This window comes from Coregonus lavaretus, assembly GCF_964263955.1.
Source record: "Coregonus lavaretus genome assembly, chromosome: 24".
NCBI lineage: Eukaryota > Metazoa > Chordata > Actinopteri > Salmoniformes > Salmonidae > Coregonus > Coregonus lavaretus.
The window spans coordinates 43,959,267-43,979,023 of record NC_140011.1 but is presented as its reverse complement, the minus strand read 5'-3'; the positions used below and the strand labels follow the sequence as shown (position 1 = coordinate 43,979,023).

Sequence of the window (19,757 nt, the reverse complement as noted above, 5' to 3'; positions counted from 1 at the left end):
GAATTCAAGGGGTAGTTTTAGAATCACCAGGCAACAGACCAACATTCAGGTATAGAGGACTGATGGGTGGGAGTGGGGAGGAGGTACATCTATTAGGGGGCTGTTAGGGGGCTGTGGGAGTGGAGAGGTTACATACTATAGGGGGGAGTTGTGGGCACAAACCTTGCTCCACCTTTTAGTGAGGCGACTGGGGCCTTCAACAAAGCCCTTGTGAGAAGAGGAGAAAACAGGGCAGTTAGCCAGTACAGACACTCCACGGTGTTCGTCTGGATACTGGGGAGCAGGCTGTTGCCTCCATCGTTTACATGACGGTCAGTGATTTGAAAATAACCTGAATTACCAATCAATGATTGTGTAATGCTCTCTGCACACGCAAGACAGACACACACACACACACAGACACACACACACACACACACACACACCACACACACCTCAACAATTAACTCTCTATGGAACGGTAAAGCTCTGGAGAAGGAAAGCCTGGTTGTAATTGGCAGGCCACGTGCGCATCCACCCACCCCTGGTCTGTACTCACCCTGGCTGTGCCATCTTCCTTCAGACTGATGATGTCCAAGTCAAAGTCTCTCCTCAGACCATCGGTCTTATTAAGGACTATATGACCTGTCAGACCATCCCACTGGGCCTGCAGAGGAGAGGAGAGAGGAGAGGAGAGAGGGAGGAGAGAGAGAAGGATGGAGAGAGAAGGGAAAGAGAGGAGTCTAATTGAAGTGTTGAAAGCAAAGTTTCTCCCTGTACAGGTGCAGGGTTGGGGGAGAGGGAGTCTAATTGAAGCATTGAAATTTATAACATTTTTGACATGCGTTTTTCTGGATTGTTTTGTTGTTATTCTGTCTCTCACTGTTCAAATAAACCTACCATTAAAATGATAGACTGATCATGTCTTTGTCAGTGGGCAAACGTACAAAATCAGCAGGGGATCAAATACTTTTTTCCCTCACTGTCCCCCTCTCCACTCTTTCCTCTTCTCTCTCCGTGCCAGGCAAAACGTCTCAAGTGGATTTAAGACTTTAAAAAGATCTGAGCGCTCCTCGTGCATCAAAGGAGTCATTTCTGTTAGTACGCAGCCGGGCGGACAGGCAGGCGGGGAATATATTTATTTTAAACTCATAAATCCATCTTTGTTGGGGGGGTTGAGATGGAAAAAGGTTGAGATGGGGGAAGAAATGTAGAATAAAGTAGTTCCTCTGTCTCCTCTGTCTTTACAGCCTTTAGAGATGTTTCAAGGAAAAGCTTGACAGCCCTACAAAATAGAAATGTGATTAATTTTTGGGCCAGGGGTTCAGGACTCTCGTCTTTGAATAAACTCATGAAGGGACAGGGTTTGTATCTTTTGTTGTAACCCTTAGCGTGAATGATTATCCTATGAAGGTTTATGACACACCTAAAGCCTGATTCACACCAATGGGCAAGAAAGGAGAGATGGGAAGAGGAGAGGAGAGGGGGAAGAGGAGAGCTGTTTACAATTTGGGTTATTTGGAAACCCATTGGTAAATATTGGGACAGAACACACGCTATGTTCTTTTGACAGAACCAGTCGGGTTGCGTGAATAACATGGGATTAAATGTAACCGTCATTTGGCTTAATTTAACCATCATGCTGGGTTGACCAAGCACCTAATCCTAATCTAATCTAATCTTTAGGTTATTTTCAGGAGGCGTGGCTTATTAGGGGGCGTGGCTTTCACATAGATCATATTGGCGATCCGTGATAGTAAATGTCCTTCCTGTTCATCAAATGTACAAACTTTTTTGCATTCTGGAAAATGTAGATGATTTATTACAAATTATAATAAAGGTAATTAATAACTAGCAGGCCGCGACCGGGAGACCCATGGGGCGGCGCACAATTAGCCCAGCGTCGTCCAGGGTAGGGGAGGGAATGGCCAGCAGGGATGTAGCTCAGTTGGTAGAGCATGGCGTTTGCAATGCCAGGGTTGTGGGTTCGATTCCCACGGGGGGCCAGTATGAAAAAAAATAAAAATAAAAATGTATGCACTCACTAACTGTAAGTCGCTCTGGATAAGAGCGTCTGGTAAATGACTAAAATGTAAAATAATAAAATATATGATGGCACAGACACACACACATTAGGTGTCCAGACCTCTCAGTCAGGGGGAGAAGAGTTTGATGTGAACTTTCCCTTTGTCAGTATGGAACCGATGTGGATGTGATGAGGAGTCAGGCGCAGGACACAGAGGTTAGTCCAACAAAACTTTACTTGTACCAAGTAAAAAATAGCCAAGACACGACCTCGAAAAACAGAGGCGAGAGAAATACGCAACATGCGTAAAACTAAACAAAACATGTAGAGCGCAAAACACGCAGCTCCAAACGACACGCGGGCAACAACACACAATCTAACTAACACAAAACACGGAATTTATAGGACACGTAATTAGGACACAAACAGACACAGGTGTACCAGACAGACCAAAGCAGACCGAAACATACAACGGTGGCAGCTAGTATTCCGGGGACGGCGAACGCCGAAGCCTGCCCGAACCAGGAGGAGGAGCAGCCTCGGCCGAAACCGTGACAGTACCCCCCCCTTGACGCGCGGCTCCAGCCGTGCGCCGACCCCGGTCTCGGGGACGGCCAGGAGGACGCGGACCCGGGCGCGTGGGATGCCCACGGTGGAACTCTGTCAGGAGGGATGGATCGAGGATGTCCCTCCTAGGCACCCAGCACCGTTCCTCCGGACCGTACCCCTCCCACTCCACGAGATACTGGAGACCACTCCTCCGGCGCCTCGAGTCCAATATAGTCTGGACCCTGTACGCCGGTGCCCCCTCGATGTCCAAAGGGGGTGGAGGGGTCTCTCCTATCTCCTCCTCTTGGAGTGGACCAGCTACCACCGGCCTGAGAAGAGACACATGGAACGAGGGGTTAATATTTTTGTACTCAATAGGCAGTTGTAACCTGTAACACACCTCGTTCAATCTTCTCAGGACTTTGAAGGGCCCCACAAACCGCCAACCCAGCTTCCGGAGGGGCAGGTTTCGAGTCGAGAGCCAGACTCGATCTCCCGGTGCGTACACCGGTCCCTCACTGCGGTGGCGATCGGCGCTCGCCTTTTGTTGACGGATGGCCCGCTGCAGATGGACATGGGCAGCGTCCCACGTCTCCTCCGAGCGCCGAATCCACTCGTCCACCGCAGGGGCCTCGATCTGGCTCTCGTGCCACGGTGCCAGGACCGGCTGATACCCTAAAATACACTGGAAAGGTGTTAATCCGGTGGAGGAGTGGCGGAGAGAGTTCTGGGCCATCTCTGCCCAGGGGATATACCTCGACCACTCCTCCGGCCGGTCCCGGCAATAGGACCTCAAAAACCTACCCACATCCTGGTTCACACGTTCAACCTGCCCATTGCTCTCTGGGTGGTACCCCGAGGTAAGGCTAACCGAGACCCCCAGGCGTTCCATGAATGCCCCCCAGACTCTGGAGGTGAACTGGGGACCTCGGTCGGACACAATATCCTCGGGGACCCCATAGTGCCGGAACACGTGGGTAAATAGGGCCTCGGCGGTCTGTAGGGCAGTAGGGAGACCCGGCAGTGGGAGAAGACGACAGGCCTTAGAAAACCGATCCACAACGACCAAAATGGTGGTATTACCCTGGGAATGGGGTAGATTGGTCACAAAATCCACCGAGAGGTGGGACCATGGTCGTTGTGGAACGGGCAGAGGATGTAACTTACCCCTGGGCAAATGTCTAGGTGCCTTACACTGGGCACACACCGAGCAGGAGGAGACATAAACCCTCACATCCCTGGCTAACGTTGGCCACCAGTATTTCACGCTAAGGCAGTGCACTGTCCGACCAATACCTGGATGTCCAGAGGAGGGTGATGTATGAGCCCAAGAAATAAGCCGATCACGAACCTCGAGCGGAACGTACGTCCGCCCCACAGGACACTCGGAGGGAGTAGGGTCGGTACGCAGCGCCCGCTCGATTTCCGTATCGACCTCCCACACTACCGGAGCCACCAGACAAGACTCCGGCAGTATGGAAGTAGGCTCAATGGACCTCTCCTCTGTGTCATACCGCCGGGACAGGGCATCTGCCTTACCGTTCTGGGACCCTGGGATGTATGTGATCTTAAAAACAAACCGGGTCAGGAACATGTTCCACCTAGCCTGACGAGGGTTCAATCTCCTAGTTGCCTGGATGTACTCCAGGTTACGGTGATCAGTCAGAATGAGGAAAGGGTGTTGAGCCCCCTCAAGCCAATGCCTCCACACCTTTAGGGCCTGGACTACAGCTAACAGCTCCCTGTCCCCAACGTCATAATTGCGCTCCGCCGAGCTGAGCTTCTTGGAGTAGAACGCACAGGGGCGGAGCTTAGGTGGCGTGCCGGACCGTTGTGACAGGACTGCCCCAATACCGGTCTCGGACGCGTCCACCTCTACTTGGAAAGGCAAAGAGGGATCCGGATGCGCCAGCACCGGGGCCGAGGTGAACAGGTTCTTCAGCTTGACAAATGCCCTGTCCGCCTCAGCTGACCACTGCAAGCGAACCGGACCCCCCTTTAGCAGGGACGTAATGGGAGCTGCAACCTGTCCAAAGCCCCGGATAAACCTCCGGTAGTAATTAGCAAAACCCAAGAACCGCTGCACCTCTTTTACGGTGGTTGGAGTTTGCCAATTACGCACGGCCGACACACGGTCTACCTCTATCTCCACACCAGACGCGGACAACCGATAACCCAAAAAGGAGACAGACTCCTGGAAGAACAGGCATTTCTCTGCCTTGGCATACAAGTCATGCTCCAACAGTCTTCTCAACACTCGGCGCACCAGGGCTACATGCTCGGCTCGTGTAGAAGAGTACACTAGGATGTCGTCGATGTACACTACCACACCCTGCCCATGCATGTCCCGGAAAATCTCGTCAACAAAGGATTGGAAGACTGAAGGAGCATTCATTAGCCCGTATGGCATGACGAGATACTCGTAATGCCCCGAGGTGGTGCTAAACGCTGTTTTCCATTCATCCCCCTCCCTAATGCGCACCAGATTAAAAGCGCTCCTGAGATCCAACTTTGTGAAGAACCGCGCTCCGCGTAATGACTCCGTCATAGTCGCAATCAGTGGAAGAGGGTAACTATACTTAACCGTGATCTGATTGAGACTACGGTAATCAATACACGGGCGCAAACCCCCATCCTTCTTCTTCACAAAGAAGAAACTCGAGGACACCGGGGAAGTGGAGGACCGTATGTATCCCTGTGCCAAGGACTCGGCTATGTAAGACTCCATAGCCGCCGTCTCTTCTTGAGACAGGGGATACACACGGCTCCGCGGAAGAGCCGCTCCTGTTTGGAGATTTATCGCACAGTCCCCCTGTCTATGAGGTGGTAGCCGTGTTGCCCTCGTTTTGCTAAACACCAGTGCTAAGTCCTCATACTCGGGGGGAATGCGCATTGCGGGCACTTGGTTCGGACTCTCTACCGAGGTCGCCCCTAAGGAAAAACCTACACATCTCCCTACACACTGGGCAGACCACTCCATAAGAGCCCTCTGTTGCCACGCAATGGTAGGATCATGGGTGCTTAACCAGGGAAGCCCCAGCACCACGGGGTACGCAGGAGAGTCAATCAGATAAAACTGAATGATCTCCTCATGACCCCCCTGCGTCGTCATCCTAAGTGGCGCTGTGACTTCTCTGATCAGCCCCGACCCCAACGGCCGGCTGTCTAAGGCGTGGACAGGAAAAGGGTCTTCTACCGGCCGAAGGGGAATTCCTAACCAATAACAAAATGCCCGATCAATAAAATTCCCAGCTGCACCTGAATCTACTAGCGCCTTATGCTGGGAATGAGGTGCCACCTGTGGAAATCTCACAGGAATACTCATGTGACCAACAGAGAGCTCTGGGTAAGTGGGGCGCCTACTCACCTGAAATGACTCCCCAGTGCGTGACCTGTTGTCCCCTCTCTCAGAAGACCCTCCCCAGCACCTGGCCGCGGTGTGTCCTCCACGGCCACAGTTGGTGCAGGGGGTGGTCCCCCTCGGGTTCTCCCTCCTCCTCTCTCTAGCGCCAGCACCCCCGAGCTCCATGGGAATTGGCTCGGAGGTGCTGGAGGATGGAATGGACGACCCCCACTCGGGACGTCCGCGGGTGGCCAGCAGGGTGTCGAGCCGGATGGAGATGTCCACCAGCTGGTCGAAGCATAGGTTGGTGTCCCTGCAGGCCAGCTCACGACGAACGTCCTCTCGCAGGCTACACCGGTACTGGTCGATGAGGGCCCTCTCATTCCATCCCGCATCCGCAGCTAACGTCCGGAACTCCAGTGCGAACTCCTGTGCGCTCCTCTTCTCCTGTCGGAGGTAGAACAGACGCTCCCCCGCCGCCTTCCCTTCAGGTGGGTGATCGAAGACTGCCCGGAAGCGGCGGGAGAACTCAGCGTAGGTGATGGTAGCGGCGTCTATTCCCCTCCATTCGGCGTTGGCCCACTCCAACGCCTTTCCGGATAGACAGGAGATGAGGGCGGAGACGCTCTCGTATCCCGAGGGCGCTGGGTGTATAGTAGCCAGGTATAGTTCTACCTGCAGGAGAAACCCCTGACACCCGGCTGCAGAACCGTCATATGCCCTCGGGAGCGAGAGCCGAATACCACTGGGTTCCGGCGCTGAGAGAGGAGGACTGACCGGTGGTGATGGGATGGTGTATGAGGACGTGGGCAACTCTCCATTAACCAACCGGTGCAGAGTGTTGGACACCTCGCCCAGAACGGCCTCCAGTTGCCGGATCATGGAGTCCTGATAACTGAGCCGTTCTTCTAGCGATCTGGGTGTCGTCGCTGATCCTGCTGACTCCATAGTAGGGTGTGTTGTTCTGTCAGTATGGAACCGATGTGGATGTGATGAGGAGTCAGGCGCAGGACACAGAGGTTAGTCCAACAAAACTTTACTTGTACCAAGTAAAAAATAGCCAAGACACGACCTCGAAAAACAGAGGCGAGAGAAATACGCAACATGCGTAAAACTAAACAAAACATGTAGAGCGCCAAACACGCAGCTCCAAACGACACGCGGGCAACAACACACAATCTAACTAACACAAAACACGGAATTTATAGGACACGTAATTAGGACACAAACAGACACAGGTGTACCAGACAGACCAAAGCAATCAACACACAAAACATACAACGGTGGCAGCTAGTATTCCGGGGACGGCGAACGCCGAAGCCTGCCCGAACCAGGAGGAGGAGCAGCCTCGGCCGAAACCGTGACACCCTTGTTGGAGAAAAACTATGATAACAAACTCAAACCTATAATAATAATAATAATAATAATAATAATAATAATAATAATATTATTATATGCCATTTAACAGACACTTTTATCCAAAGCGACTTACAGTCATTCGTGCATACATTTAACGTATGGGTGGTCCCGGGAATCAAACCCACTACCCTGGCGTCACAAACACCATGCTCTACCAATTGAGCTACAGAGGACCACCTGTTAGGTTTCAACTGTTAGGCAGCAAACACACACACAGAAACATGTTTTTTAACGCTCACCGTCATTTTTTTTTTTTTTTACATAATGTCTACGCCATCATTTCCTATGACCGAAAACAGCTTCTGGACATCAGAATAGCAATCACTTAACTTCAACGTTCTGTTTACTCCGGACCAGGCCCTAATCCCCGGGACTGGAAAGAGGAAACGGCTGTGAAAGAGAGGCGGCATCCTGACGAGTCGACAAGGAAAAAGACCACCATTGCCCTCTGTTCTATTGGCAAACGTGCAGTCACTGGAGAACAAACTGGATGAACTCTGTTTGAGACTATCCTATCAACGGGACCTAAAAAACTGTAATATACTCTGTTTTCTCAGAATCATGGCTGAACGAGGACATGGATATACAATGAACAAAACATTTTCATTCCCTCAGGCCACTACTCCACCATCACATATTTACAATACAACATCCATGTGTACGTGTGTGTAGACTGCGTGTCTTATCATGTGTATGTGTGTCTGTGTCTCTGTGTCTCTTCACAGTCCCCGCTGTTCCATAAGGTGTATTTTTATCTGTTTTTTAAATCTGATTCTACTGCTGTCATCAGTTACCTGATGTGGAATAGAATTCCATGTAGTCATGGCTCTATGTAGTACTGTGCGCCTCCCATAGTCTGTTCTTGACTTGGGGACTGTGAAGAGACCTCTGGTGGCATGTCTTGTGGGGTATGCATGGGTGTCCGAGCTGTGTGCCAGTAGTTTAAACAGACAGCTCGGTGCATTCGGCTTGTCAACACTTCTTACAAAAACAAGTAGTGATGAAGTCAATCTCTCCTCCACTTTGAGCCATGAGACATTTACATGCATATTATTAATGTTCTCTCCGTGTACATCCAAGGGCCAGCCGTGTTGCCCTGTTCTGAGCCAATTGCAATTTTCCGAGGTCCCTCTTTGTGGCACCTGACCACACTACTGAACAGAAGTCCAGGTGCGTCAAAACTAGGGCCTGTAGGACCTTCCTTGTTGATAGTGTTGTTAAAAAAGGCAGAGTAGCACTTTATTATGGACAGACTTCTCCGCATCTTAGCTACTGTTGTATCAACATGTTTTGACCATGACAGTTTACAATCCAGGGTTACTCCAAGCAGTTTAGTCACCTCAACTTGCTAAATTTCCACATGATTTATTACAAGATTTAGTTGAGGTTTAGGGTTTAGTGAATGAATTGTCCCAAATACAATGCTTTTAGTTTTGGAAATATTTTTTTATTCCTTGCCACTCATTCTGAAACTAACTGCAGCTCTTTGTTAATTGTTGCAGTGATTTCACTCGCTGTAGTAGCTGACGTGTATAGTGTTGAGTCATCCGCATACATAGACACACTGGCTTTACTCAAAGCCAGTGGCATGTCAATAGTAAAGATTGAAAAAAAAGTAAGGGGCCTAGACTGCTGCCCTGGGGAATTCCTGATTCTACCTGGAATATTTTTTATTGTATTTTTTATTTCACCTTTATTTAACCAGGTAAACCAGTTGAGAACAAGTTCTCATTTACAACTGCGACCTGGCCAAGATAAAGCAAAGCAGTGCGATTTAAAAACAGCAACACAAGAGTTACATATGGAATAAACAAAACGTACAGTCAATAACACAATAGAAAATCTATATACAGTGTGTGCAAATGTAGTAAGTTATGGAGGTAAGGCAATAAATAGGCCATAGTGCAAAAATAATTACAATTTAGTATTAACACTGGAGTGGGATGTGCAAAAGATGATGTGCAAATAGAGATACTGGAGTGCAAATGAGCAAAATAAATAACAATATGGGGATGAGGTAGTTGAGTGGGCTAATTTCAGAAGGGCTGTGTACAGGTGCAGTGATCGGTAAGGTGCTCTGACAACTGATGCTTAAAGTTAGTGAGGGAGATAAGAGTCTCCAGCTTCAGAGATTTTTGCAGTTCGTTCCAGTCAATGGCAGCAGAGAACTGGAAGGAATGGCGACCAAAGGAGGTGTTGGCTTTGGGGATGACCAGTGAGATATACCTGCTGGAGCGCAGACTACGGGTGGGTGTTGCTATGGTGACCAATGAGCTAAGATAAGGCGGGGATTTGCCTAGCAGTGATTTATAGATGACCTGGAGCCAGTGGGTTTGGCGACGGATATGTAGTGAGGGCCAGCCAACGAGAGTGTACAGGTCACAATGGTGGGTAGTATATGGGGCTTGGGTGACAAAATGGACGGCACTGTGATAGACTACATCCAATTTGCTGAGTAGAGTGTTGGAGGAAATAAGAAGCCAATTCTAGATTTAACTTTGGATTGGAGATGCTTAATGTGAGTCTGGAAGGAGAGTTTACGGTCTAACCAGACACCTAGGTATTTGTAGTTGTCCACATATTCTAAGTCAGACCCGCAGAGAGTAGTGATTCTAGTCGGGCGGGCGGGTGCAAGCAGCGTTCGATTGAAGAGCATGCATTTAGTTTTTCTGGCGTTTAAGAGCAGTTGGAGGCTATGGAAGGAGTGTTGTATGGCATTGAAGCTCGTTTGGAGGTTTGTTAACACAGTGTCCAATGAAGGGCCAGATGTATACAAAATGGTGTCGTCTGCGTAGAGGTGGATCTGAGAGTCACCAGCAGCAAGAGCGACATCATTGATATACACAGAGAATAGAGTCGGCCCGAGAATTGAACCCTGTGGCACCCCCATAGAGACTGCCAGAGGTCCAGACAACAGGCCCTCCGATTTGACACATTGAACTCTATCTGAGAAGTAGTTGGTGAACCAGGTGAGGCAGTCATTTGAGAAACCAAGGCTATTTAGTCTGCCAATAAGAATGCGGTGATTGACAGAGTCGAAAGCCTTGGCCAGGTCGATGAAGACGGCTGCACAGTACTGTCTTTTATCGATCGCGGTTATAATATCGTTTAGGACCTTGAGCGTGGCTGAGGTGCACCCATGACCAGCTCGGAAACCAGATTGCACGTTGGAGAGGCTTCCATTAAAGAACACCCTCTGTGTTCTGTTAGACAGGTAACTCTTTATCCACAATATAGCAGGGGGTGTAAAGCCATAACACATACGTCTTTCCAGCAACAGACTATGATCGATAATTTCAAAAGCAGCACTGAAGTCCAACAAAACAGCTCCCACAATATTTTTATCATAAATTTCTCTCAGCCAATCATCAGTCATTTGTGTAAGTCAAACATTTTTTCCCCCAAAAGTTAACTAAGGGTTGGTAACAGGCTGATTGGATGGCTATTTGAGCCAGTAAAGGGGGCTTTACTATTCTTGGGTAGCGGAATGACTTTAGCTTCCCTCCAGTCACAGATATGTACATATCTACCTCAAATACCTCGTACCCCTTGCACATTGACTAGGTACTGGTACTCCCTGTATATAGCCATGTTATTACCTGGTACTTCCTGTATATAGCCATGTTATTACCTGGTACTTCCTGTATATAGCCATGTTATTACCTGGTACTCCCTGTATATAGCCATGTTATTACCTGGTACTTCCTGTATATAGCCATCTTATTACCTGGAACTTCCTGTATATAGCCATGTTATTACCTGGAACTTCCTGTATATAGCCATGTTATTACCTGGTACTTCCTGTATATAGCCATGTTATTACCTGGTACTTCCTGTTTATAGCCATGTTATTACCTGGTACTTCCTGTATATAGCCATGTTATTACCTGGTACTTCCTGTATATAGCCATGTTATCTTTACTTGTTATTCACTGTGTATTTCTATTTTTATAAAATGTTGTATCTTTATCTTAACTCTGCATTGTTAGAAAAGGACCCGTTGGTCTTCACCTGTTGTTTACGAAGCATGTGACAAATACATTTTGACCACCTTGTTGTATCCCAATAATGGGATTTATATAGGCTTTTAGGGAACTCATACACTTCTGTAAGCCCCATTGAAGCTACAAAAATGTCAATGTTCAACCTTAACATGTGATAACTATACAACAGAACAGATTAACAGGAATTACATTTACTCTCATGGGTGGCTTAAAACTATCTAAAAGCCACGCCCCTACTAAACTACACCTCCAGTCTTCTGATCTGAACCCGCTGGGTCATATCTCAATAACCCAGCACCAATAACCCAGCACCCAACATCAATTACCAAGCAGTTTTTAAAGAAAACAACCCAACTAAGTGACCCAACACCTGCAACCCAGCAGTTGGGTTAACCAAACAACCCAGTGTTTTATTGAATGAACTATGGAGGATGCATAACCAGGCCAGCCAAATACAGATGGGTTTGGCTCAGAGTGAATTACAAGGTCATAACTAGGCCAGGTTTGGCTCAGAGTGAATTACAAGGTCATAACCAGGCCAGGTTTTGCTCAGAGTGAATTACAAGGTCATAACCAGGCCAGGTTATGGCTCAGTGTGAATTACAAGGTCATAACCAGGCCAGGTTTTGCTCAGAGTGAATTACAAGGTCATAACCAGGCCAGGTTATGGCTCAGTGTGAATTACAAGGTCATAACCAGGCCAGCCAAATATAGCTGGGTTTGAGTCAGTGTGAATTACAAGGTTCATGGTTCACTCTGATTCACCTCTGTACAGAGCCGGCTGCAGAACGAATCAGTTGGACGAGCCTTTGATTTCCATTGGCAGGCATTTTTTTCACGGGACCTACTATGTGTGCACGCGCTTGCACGTTCACAAATTTTTTTAAATGGGTGCTATAGGAAAAACCATAGGCAGCTCGTGAGTTTCAAGTTTGGGGAAGCTTACAATTTATCCTACCATTTCTACCGATCTGGGTTCCAGTTATGATAATTAAAAAAATTCGCATTTTCATGGAACGGTTTCATTTCAATTATAACGTTTTAATTTCTCCAAATCATTGTCACGTGGTTAATCATACAAATCTGAAGTAAATGTTAAAAGAAATCTAAAAGTTAAAATTCAACTAAGGCGAGAGCACCAGCCTCTGCCATATGGACACATTGATACACTGAGATAGCCTATAGAACTCAGAGAGAGCCTATAGAACTCAGAGATAGCCTATAGAACTCAGAGAGAGCCTATAGAACTCAGAGATAGCCTATAGAACTCAGAGATAGCCTATAGAACTCAGAGATAGCCTATAGAACTCAGAGAGAGCCTATAGAACTCAGAGATAGCCTATAGAACTCAGAGATAGCCTATAGAGCTCAGAGATAGCCTATATAACTCAGAGATAGCCTATATAACTCAGAGAGAGCCTATAGAGCTCAGAGATAGCCTATAGAACTCAGAGAGAGCCTATAGAACTCAGAGATAGCCTATAGAACTCAGAGATAGCCTATAGAGCTCAGAGATAGCCTATAGAACTCAGAGAGAGCCTATAGAACTCAGAAATAGCCTATAGAACTCAGAGAGAGCCTATAGAACTCAGAGATAGCCTATAGAGCTCAGAGATAGCCTATAGAACTCAGAGATAGCCTATAGAGCTCAGAGATAGCCTATAGAACTCAGAGAGAGCCTATAGAACTCAGAGAGAGCCTATAGAGCTCAGAGATAGCCTATAGAACTCAGAGATAGCCTATAGAGCTCAGAGATAGCCTATAGAGCTCAGAGATAGCCTATAGAACTCAGAGATAGCCTATAGAACTCAGAGAGAGCCTATAGAACTCAGAGAGCCTATAGAACTCAGAGAGAGCCTATAGAGCTCAGAGATAGCCTATAGAACTCAGAGATAGCCTATAGAGCTCAGAGATAGCCTATAGAACTCAGAGATAGCCTATAGAGCTCAGAGATAGCCTATAGAACTCAGAGATAGCCTATAGGCCACTGCAGCAGTAAGTCTATGACTTCATCATCACTAAGTAAATATTTCATATTAATCTCTCTACTCCGCCTGTCTGCCTCCTTTCTATCTGTCTTGACTTGAGCTATTGCTAGTGAAGTGCAACATTGTATCAAATCATCAACTGGGTCCGGCTCGAAGCTGTCACTAGCGAACATGCAACATTGTATCAACTAGCCTATTCCGGGCCCTCAGAGTTTCCCGCGCCAGTGAGCTCAGGACAGACAGCTGTTTTTTTTTAAATGACGTTTCCACTGGATATATGGGATCATCAGATCATGAAATGTTGCTCTTTCACACCGAGGCCTGGTGAAAAAAAGACTGAGAAGCTCTGCTTACTAGTAGTGGACGTGGTGAGTTATGACAATCAAAAATCAGACATCGCCAAAATGGGCACTTTCCAAATGTTTCATGCAGCATCCCAGGTAGTCTTCTGTGCGTGATCTGGCGCGTGCACTCCCTCAACGATTTGCCATTGTGTTTTAGGTCATTGTCCTGCTGAAAGATGAATTCATCTCCCAGTGTCTGGTGGAAAGTTTTCCTCTAGGATTTTGCCTGTGCTTAGCTCCATTCCATTTATTTTCTATCCTGAAAAACTCCCCAGTCCTTAACGATTACAAGCATACCCATAACATGATGCAGCCACCACTATGCTCGAAAATATGGAGATTGGTACTCAGTAATGTGTTGTATTGGATTTCCCACAAACATAACACTTTTTGTATTCAGGACAAAAAGTTTAATTTCTTTGCCACATTTTTTATAGTATTACTTTAGTGCTTTGTTGCAAACAGGATACATGTTTTGGAATATTTGCATTCTGTACAGGCTTCCTTATTTTCACTCTGTCATTTAGGTTAGTATTGTGGAGTAACTACAATGTTGTTGATCCATCCTCAGTTTTCTCCTATTACAGCCATTAAACTCTGTAACTGTTTTAAAGTCACCATCAGATGACGCAGATGCTAAGCTACAGGACTGTTTTGCTAGCACAGACTGGAACATGTTCCGGGATTCTTCAGACAGCATTGAGGAGTACACCACATCAGTCACTGGCTTCATCAATAAGTGCATCGATGATGTCGTCCCCACAGTGACCGTACGTACATACCCCAACCAGAAGCCATGGATTACAGGAAACATCCGCACTGAGCTAAAGGGTAGAGCTGCCGCTTTCAAGGAACGGGACTCTAACCCGGACGCTTATAAGAAATCCCGCTATGCCCTCCGACGAACCATCAAACAGGCAAAGAGTCAATACAGGGCTAAGATTGAATCGTACTACACTGGCTCTGACGCTCGTCGGATGTGGCAGGGCTTGAAAACTATTACAGACTACAAAGGGAAGCACAGCCGCGAGCTGCCCAGTGACACAAGCCTACCAGACGAGCTAAACCACTTCTATGCTCGCTTCGAGGCAAGCAACACTGAAGCATGCATGAGAGCACCAGCTGTTCCAGATGACTATGTGATCACGCTCTCCGTAGCTGATGTGAGTAAGACTTTTAAGCAGGTCAACATTCACAAGGCCGCAGGGCCAGACGGATTACCAGGACGTGTACTCCGAGCAGGTGCTGACCAACTGGCAAGTGTCTTCACTGACATTTTCAACATGTCCCTTACTGAGTCTGTAATACCAACATATTTCAAGCAGACCACCATAGTCCCCGTGCCCAAGGACTCTAAGATAACCTGCCTAAATGACTACCGACCCGTAGCACTGACGTCTGTAGCCATGAAGTGCTTTGAAAGGCTGGTCATGGCTCACATCAACAGCATTATCCCAGAAACCCTAGACCCCACTCCAATTTGCATACCGCCCCAACAGATCCACAGATGATGCAATCTCTATTGCACTCCACACTGCCCTTTCCCACCTGGACAAGAGGAACACCTACGTGAGAATGATATTCATTGACTACAGCTCAGCATTCAACACCATAGTGCCCTCTAAGCTCATCACTAAGCTAAGGATCCTGGGACTAAACACCTCCCTCTGCAACTGGATCCTGGACTTCCTGACGGGCCGCCCCCAGGTGGTAAGGGTAGGTAACAACACATCTGCCACACTGATCCTCAACACGGGGGCCCCTCAGGGGTGCGTGCTCAGTCCCCTCCTGTACTCTCTGTTCACCCATGACTGCATGGCCAGGCACGACTCCAACACCATCATTAAGTTTGCCGACGACACAACAGTGGTAGGCCTGATCACCGACAACGATGAGACAGCCTATAGGGAGGAGGTCAGAGACCTGGCCGTGTGGTGCCAGGACAACAACCTCTCCCTCAACGTGACCAAGACAAAGGAGATGATTGTGGACTACAGGAAAAGAGGACTGAGCACGCCCCCATTCTCATCGACGGGGCTGTAGTGAAACAGGTTGAGAGCTTCAAGTTCCTTGGTGTCCACATCACCAACGAACTATCATGGTCCAAACACACCAAGACAGTCGTGAAGAGGGCACGACAAAGCCTATTCCCCCTCAGGAGACTGAAAAGATTTGGCATGGGTCCTCAGATCCTCAAAAAATTATACAGCTGCACCATCGAGAGCATCCTGACTGGTTGCATCACCGCCTGGTATGGCAACTGCTTGGCCTCCGACCGCAAGGCACTACAGAGGGTAGTGCGTACGGCCCAGTACATCACTGGGGCCAAGCTTCCTGCCATCCAGGACCTCTATACCAGGCGGTGTCAGAGGAAGGCCCTCAAAATTGTCAAAGACTCCAGCCACCCTAGTCATAGACTGTTCTCCCTGCTACCGCACGGCAAGCGGAACCGGAGTGCCAAGTCTAGGTCCAAAAGACTTCTCAACAGCTTCTACCCCCAAGCCATAAGACTCCTGAACAGCTAATCATGGCTACCCGGACTATTTGCACTGCCCCCCCACCCCATCCTTTTTACGCTGCTGCTACTCTGTTAATTATTTATGCATAGTCACTTTAACTCTACCCATATGTACATATTACTTCAACTATCTCAACTAGCCGGTGCCCCCGCACATTGACTCTGCACCGGTACCCCCCTGTATATATAGCCTCCCTACTGTTATTTTATTTTACTTCTGCTCTTTTTTTCTCAACACTTTTTTTGTTGTTGTTTTATTTTTACTTTTTTTGTTAAAAATAAATGCACTGTTGGTTAAGGGCTGTAAGTAAGCATTTCACTGTAATGTCTGCACCTGTTGTATTCGGCGCATGTGACCAATAAAATTTGATTTGATTTGATTTGATTGGCCTCATGGTGAAATCCCTGAGCGGTTTCCTTCCCCTCTGGCAACTGAGTTAGGAAGGACGCATGTATCTTTGTAGTGACTGGGTGTATTGATACATCATCCAAAGTGTAATTAATAACTTCACCATGCTCAAAGGGATATTCAATGTCTGCTTTTTTTTTTTTTTTTTACCCATCTACCAATCGGTGCCCTTCGTTGCGAGGCATTGGAAAACCTCCCTGGTCTTTGTGGTTGAATCTGTGTATGAGATTCACTGCTCGACTGAGGGACCTTACAGATAATTGTATGTGTGGGGTACAGAGATGAGGTAGTCATTCAAAAACTCATGTTAAACACAATTATTGCACACAGAGTGAGTCGATGCAACTTATTATGTGACTTGTTAAGCACATTTTCACTCCTGAACTTTTTTTTAGGCTTGCCATAACAAAGGGGTTGAATACTTATTGACTTAAGACATTTCAGCTTTTCATTTGTAATTCATTTATAAACATTTCAAAATACATAATTCCACTTTGACATTATGGGGTATTGTGTGTAGACCAGTGACCAAACATCTCAATGTAATCCATTTTAAATTCAGGCTGTAACACAACAATGTGGACAAAATGAATCCTTTCTGAAGGCACTTTATGTGTCAAACTCATTCCACGCAGGGACGAGTGTCTGCGGGTTTTCGCTCCTCCCTTGGACTTGATTGATGAATTAAGGTCACTGATTAGTCAGGAACTCCCCTCACCTGGTTGCCTAGGGCTTAGTGAGGAACTCCCCTCACCTGGTTGCCTAGGGCTTAGTGAGGAACTCCCCTCACCTGGTTGCCTAGGGCTTAGTGAGGAACTCCCCTCACTTGGTTGTCTAGGGCTTAGTGAGGAACTCCCCTCACCTGATTGCCTAGGGCTTAGTGAGGAACTCCCCTCACCTGGTTGCCTAGGGCTTAGTGAGGAACTCCCCTCACCTGGTTGCCTAGGGCTTAGTGAGGAACTCCCCTCACCTGGTTGTCTAGGGCTTAGTGAGGAACTCCCCTCACCTGGTTGCCTAGGGCTTAGTGAGGAACTCCCCTCACCTGGTTGTCTAGGGCTTAGTGAGGAACTCCCCTTACCTGGTTGTCTAGGGCTTAGTGAGGAACTCCCCTCACCTGGTTGTCTAGGGCTTAGTGAGGACCTCCCCTCACCTGGTTGCCTAGGGCTTAGTGAGGAACTCCCCTTACCTGGTTGTCTAGGGCTTAGTGAGGAACTCCCCTCACCTGGTTGTCTAGGGCTTAGTGAGGACCTCCCCTCACCTGGTTGCCTAGGGCTTAGTGAGGAACTCCCCTCACCTGGTTGTCTAGGGCTTAGTGAGGAACTCCCCTCACCTGATTGCCTAGGGCTTAGTGAGGAACTCCCCTCACCTGGTTGCCTAGGGCTTAGTGAGGAACTCCCCTCACCTGGTTGCCTAGGGCTTAGTGAGGAACTCCCCTCACCTGGTTGTCTAGGGCTTAGTGAGGAACTCCCCTCACCTGGTTGCCTAGGGCTTAGTGAGGAACTCCCCTCACCTGGTTGTCTAGGGCTTAGTGAGGAACTCCCCTTACCTGGTTGTCTAGGGCTTAGTGAGGAACTCCCCTCACCTGGTTGCCTAGGGCTTAATTGAAAGGAAAACCCAAAAAGTAGTAGACACTAGGCCCTCCATGGAATGATTTGGACAGCCCAGGTCTAGCCCATAGAGGCTACATTACCAACCTCTTTGAAGAGGTTCATGAAGCGCGGTCCGAAGCGCCAGGGTTTGTGTCGGTGACACTGCAGGGAGCTGACCGTCATCTGAGTGGCTCGCTGTGATGCCACGGCAACCATGAAAACCGCATCATACATCAACGCTGCCTCCGTCTAGAACCAGGATCACATGGAGGAGCAGAGAGGTTAAAACATTTAGGTTAGTTAAGGTTAGTTACATTACATTAATTATGTAGGTTAGTTAGGGGCTTTGGCATCTGTTACATTAAATCACAGATAACATTTTAAAAAATCAAAACGTTTGTGTGTGTGTGTGTGTGCATGCCTGCGTGCATTCATTAGTGTGTGTGTGCGTGCGCATGCATGCCTTTGTGTGTGTGTGTGTGTGTGTGTGTGTGTGTGTGTGTGTGTGTGTATTCTAACCGTCATAACTCCATCCATTAATCCACTCTCCTGTTTAGGTGGAGCCTGAAGCCTCTCCAGAGACCACTTCTCCATGGTGGAGGCTACATAAGGGTCGTCTATATTCAACAGCCTGAAACCTGTCATATTAACCCCACTGTAGCGATAAGGTTCCAGGTCTAACGCAAACAGATCCTAGAGATGGACGGATGGGGAGAGAGAGGGAGAGGGGGAAGGTGGTTGGAGGGGGGTGGGGAGAGAGGGCGAGAGTGGGGGAGAGAGAGGGGGAGAAGAGAGGGGGAGAGAGAGGGGGAGGGGAGAGAGGGCGAGAGCAGGGGGAGGAAGAGAGGGCGAGAGCGGGGGAGAGAGAGGGGGAGGGAGAGGGAAGTATAGCAAGGGAGAGGGAGATTAAGAATAAAGAGATGACCTTTAATTAAATGGAAGATGATGTGTCTGAACACCTACAGTGAGGGAAAAAAGTATTTGATCCCCTGCTGATTTTGTACGTTTGCTCACTGACAAAGAAATGATCAGTCTATAATTTTAATGGTAGGTTTATTTGAACAGTGAGAGACAGAATAACAACAACAAAATCCAAAAGAACGCATGTCAAAAATGTTATAAATTTATTTGCATTTTAATGAGGGAAATAAGTATTTGACCCCCTCTCAATCAGAAAGATTTCTGGCTCCCAGGTGTCTTTTATACAGGTAACGAGCTGAGATTAGGAGCACACTCTTAAAGGGAGCTCCTAATCTCTGCTTGTTACCTGTATAAAAGACACCTGTCCACAGAAGCAATCAATCAATCAGATTCCAAACTCTCCACCATGGCCAAGACCAAAGAGCTCTCCAAGGATGTCAGGGACAAGATTGTAGACCTACACAAGGCTGGAATGGGCTACAAGACCATCGCCAAGCAGCTTGGTGAGAAGGTGACAACAGTTGGTGCGATTATTCGCAAATGGAAGAAACACAAAATAACTGTCAATCTCCCTCTGCCTGGGGCTCCATGTAAGATCTCACCTCGTGGAGTTGCAATGATCATGAGAACGGTGAGGAATCAGCCCAGAACTACACGGGAGGATCTTG

At 47.8% G+C, this 19,757-nt stretch overlaps 1 protein-coding gene across 1 annotated transcript in view; it reads right to left on the bottom strand.

The window, feature by feature from the left end:
- LOC311099899 (glutamate receptor ionotropic, kainate 1-like) overlaps window positions 1-19,757 on the bottom strand; it is a gene marked incomplete at both ends in the record, with an annotated part of 83,182 nt that overhangs the window by 14,008 nt on the left and 49,417 nt on the right. Inside the window, 4 exons of the mRNA XM_084140618.1 lie at window positions 163-207; window positions 539-646; window positions 18,274-18,417; window positions 18,688-18,861. Coding sequence (XP_083996744.1) covers window positions 163-207; window positions 539-646; window positions 18,274-18,417; window positions 18,688-18,861 — 471 coding nt within the window. The remainder of the gene's footprint in view (window positions 1-162; window positions 208-538; window positions 647-18,273; window positions 18,418-18,687; window positions 18,862-19,757) is intronic.